General features: G+C 71.4%; 1 protein-coding gene across 1 annotated transcript; it reads left to right on the forward strand.

The window, feature by feature from the left end:
* Positions 1-116: 116 nt before the first annotated feature.
* On the forward strand, positions 117-1,273 carry LOC123253960 (kremen protein 1-like; the record flags this gene model as incomplete). Its single annotated transcript, XM_044683039.1, has 3 exons — positions 117-329; positions 516-971; positions 1,118-1,273. Coding segments are annotated over 3 exons (825 nt in total), but the record flags the coding sequence as incomplete, so codon positions are not given.
* Between the last annotated feature and the right edge of the window lie 5 nt (positions 1,274-1,278).

Raw genomic sequence — 1,278 nt, forward strand, 5'->3', positions numbered from 1 at the left:
CCTCAGGGGCCTGGGGGGCCGGCTCTGGAGGTGCTGCTGCCAGGCCTTGGGGTGCCCTGCTCAGAGCTCTGCCCCCACACGGTACTGTCTGCCTGCCCGGATGCTTCCTTGTACAGTGGAGGCCGCAGCCTGGCAGACCAGACGTCCCGGCGGGCTCCCTGGAGGAGTCGGCCCGGCTTATAGCGAGGGGGGCGGGGGAGGAGGGGGCCGGGGTGCCACCCCGAGGAGGGAGGAGAAGAAGAGCTCGGAGGAGGCTGACGGACTTAATGGCCTGCCGCAGAGGGCTCGCGTCTCGGATGGCGTCTCCATCCTGCGCAGGCCAGGCCGAGGTGGCGAGTTCAAACGCTGCCTCTGCTCCTGAGCTCAGCGTCCTAGACACGAGCAGCAGTGACGGAGCCATTTTGAGCTGAGGGGGAAGCGACCCACCAGCCGGGGGGGAGGCTGGATTTGAACTCGGGCCTTCCTGACTGCAGGCCCCGAGCTCTATCCAGGGGCCCCCGTTGGCTCCTCATGAGTCCGGTCCGGCCGGCGCCGTGTGGGCAGAAGGCCTGGGCAGCCCCGCGCCGGGTGGGGCCCTGTGGGGGGGCTGCGGAGGCAGGATGGGCCCCCCCAGGGCTCGCCGTCTCCTTGTCCGGCAGCCCTCATCGGAGCCTGCGGGGGCAACTACACGGCCGCGTCGGCCGTCATCTACTCGCCCGACTTCCCCGACGCCTACGCCGCGGGCCGCGCCTGCTACTGGACCATCCGCGTGGCCGGGGCCTCCCGCATCCTCTTCAACTTCACCCTCTTCGACATCCGCGACGCGGCCGACATGGTGGAGCTGCTGGACGGCTACAGCCACCGCGTGCTGGCGCGCTTCGACAGCCGCCACCGGCCCGCGCCGGCCTTCAACGTCTCGCTGGACTTCGTCATCCTCTACTTCTTCTCGGACCGCCTCAACCAGGCCCAGGGCTTCGCCCTCGTGTACCGAGGTGAGGCGGCCGGCCGGCCCCGCGTCCTCCGGGGCTTTTCCGGGGGGGGGTTGGGGGGTCACACCCGGCTGGTTCCGGCAGGAAGGGCTCCCCTCGAACGGGAGGGAGCCGGGAGCCCCCTTCTCACCCCCCGCCCCCGCTCTCAGCTCTCCATGAGGAGGCGCCCGCCGCGGGGCCCCCCCACAACCAGAGCCTGGCCGAGGGCATCACGGAGCAGAGCAACCTGAGCGCCAGCGCGGCGCGCGCCTCCAAGGTCCTCTACGTCATCACCACCAGCCCCAGCCACCCGCCCCGCGCAGGCCCAGGT

This window comes from Gracilinanus agilis, unplaced genomic scaffold (assembly GCF_016433145.1).
Source record: "Gracilinanus agilis isolate LMUSP501 unplaced genomic scaffold, AgileGrace unplaced_scaffold1159, whole genome shotgun sequence".
NCBI classification, from domain to species: Eukaryota; Metazoa; Chordata; class Mammalia; order Didelphimorphia; family Didelphidae; genus Gracilinanus; species Gracilinanus agilis.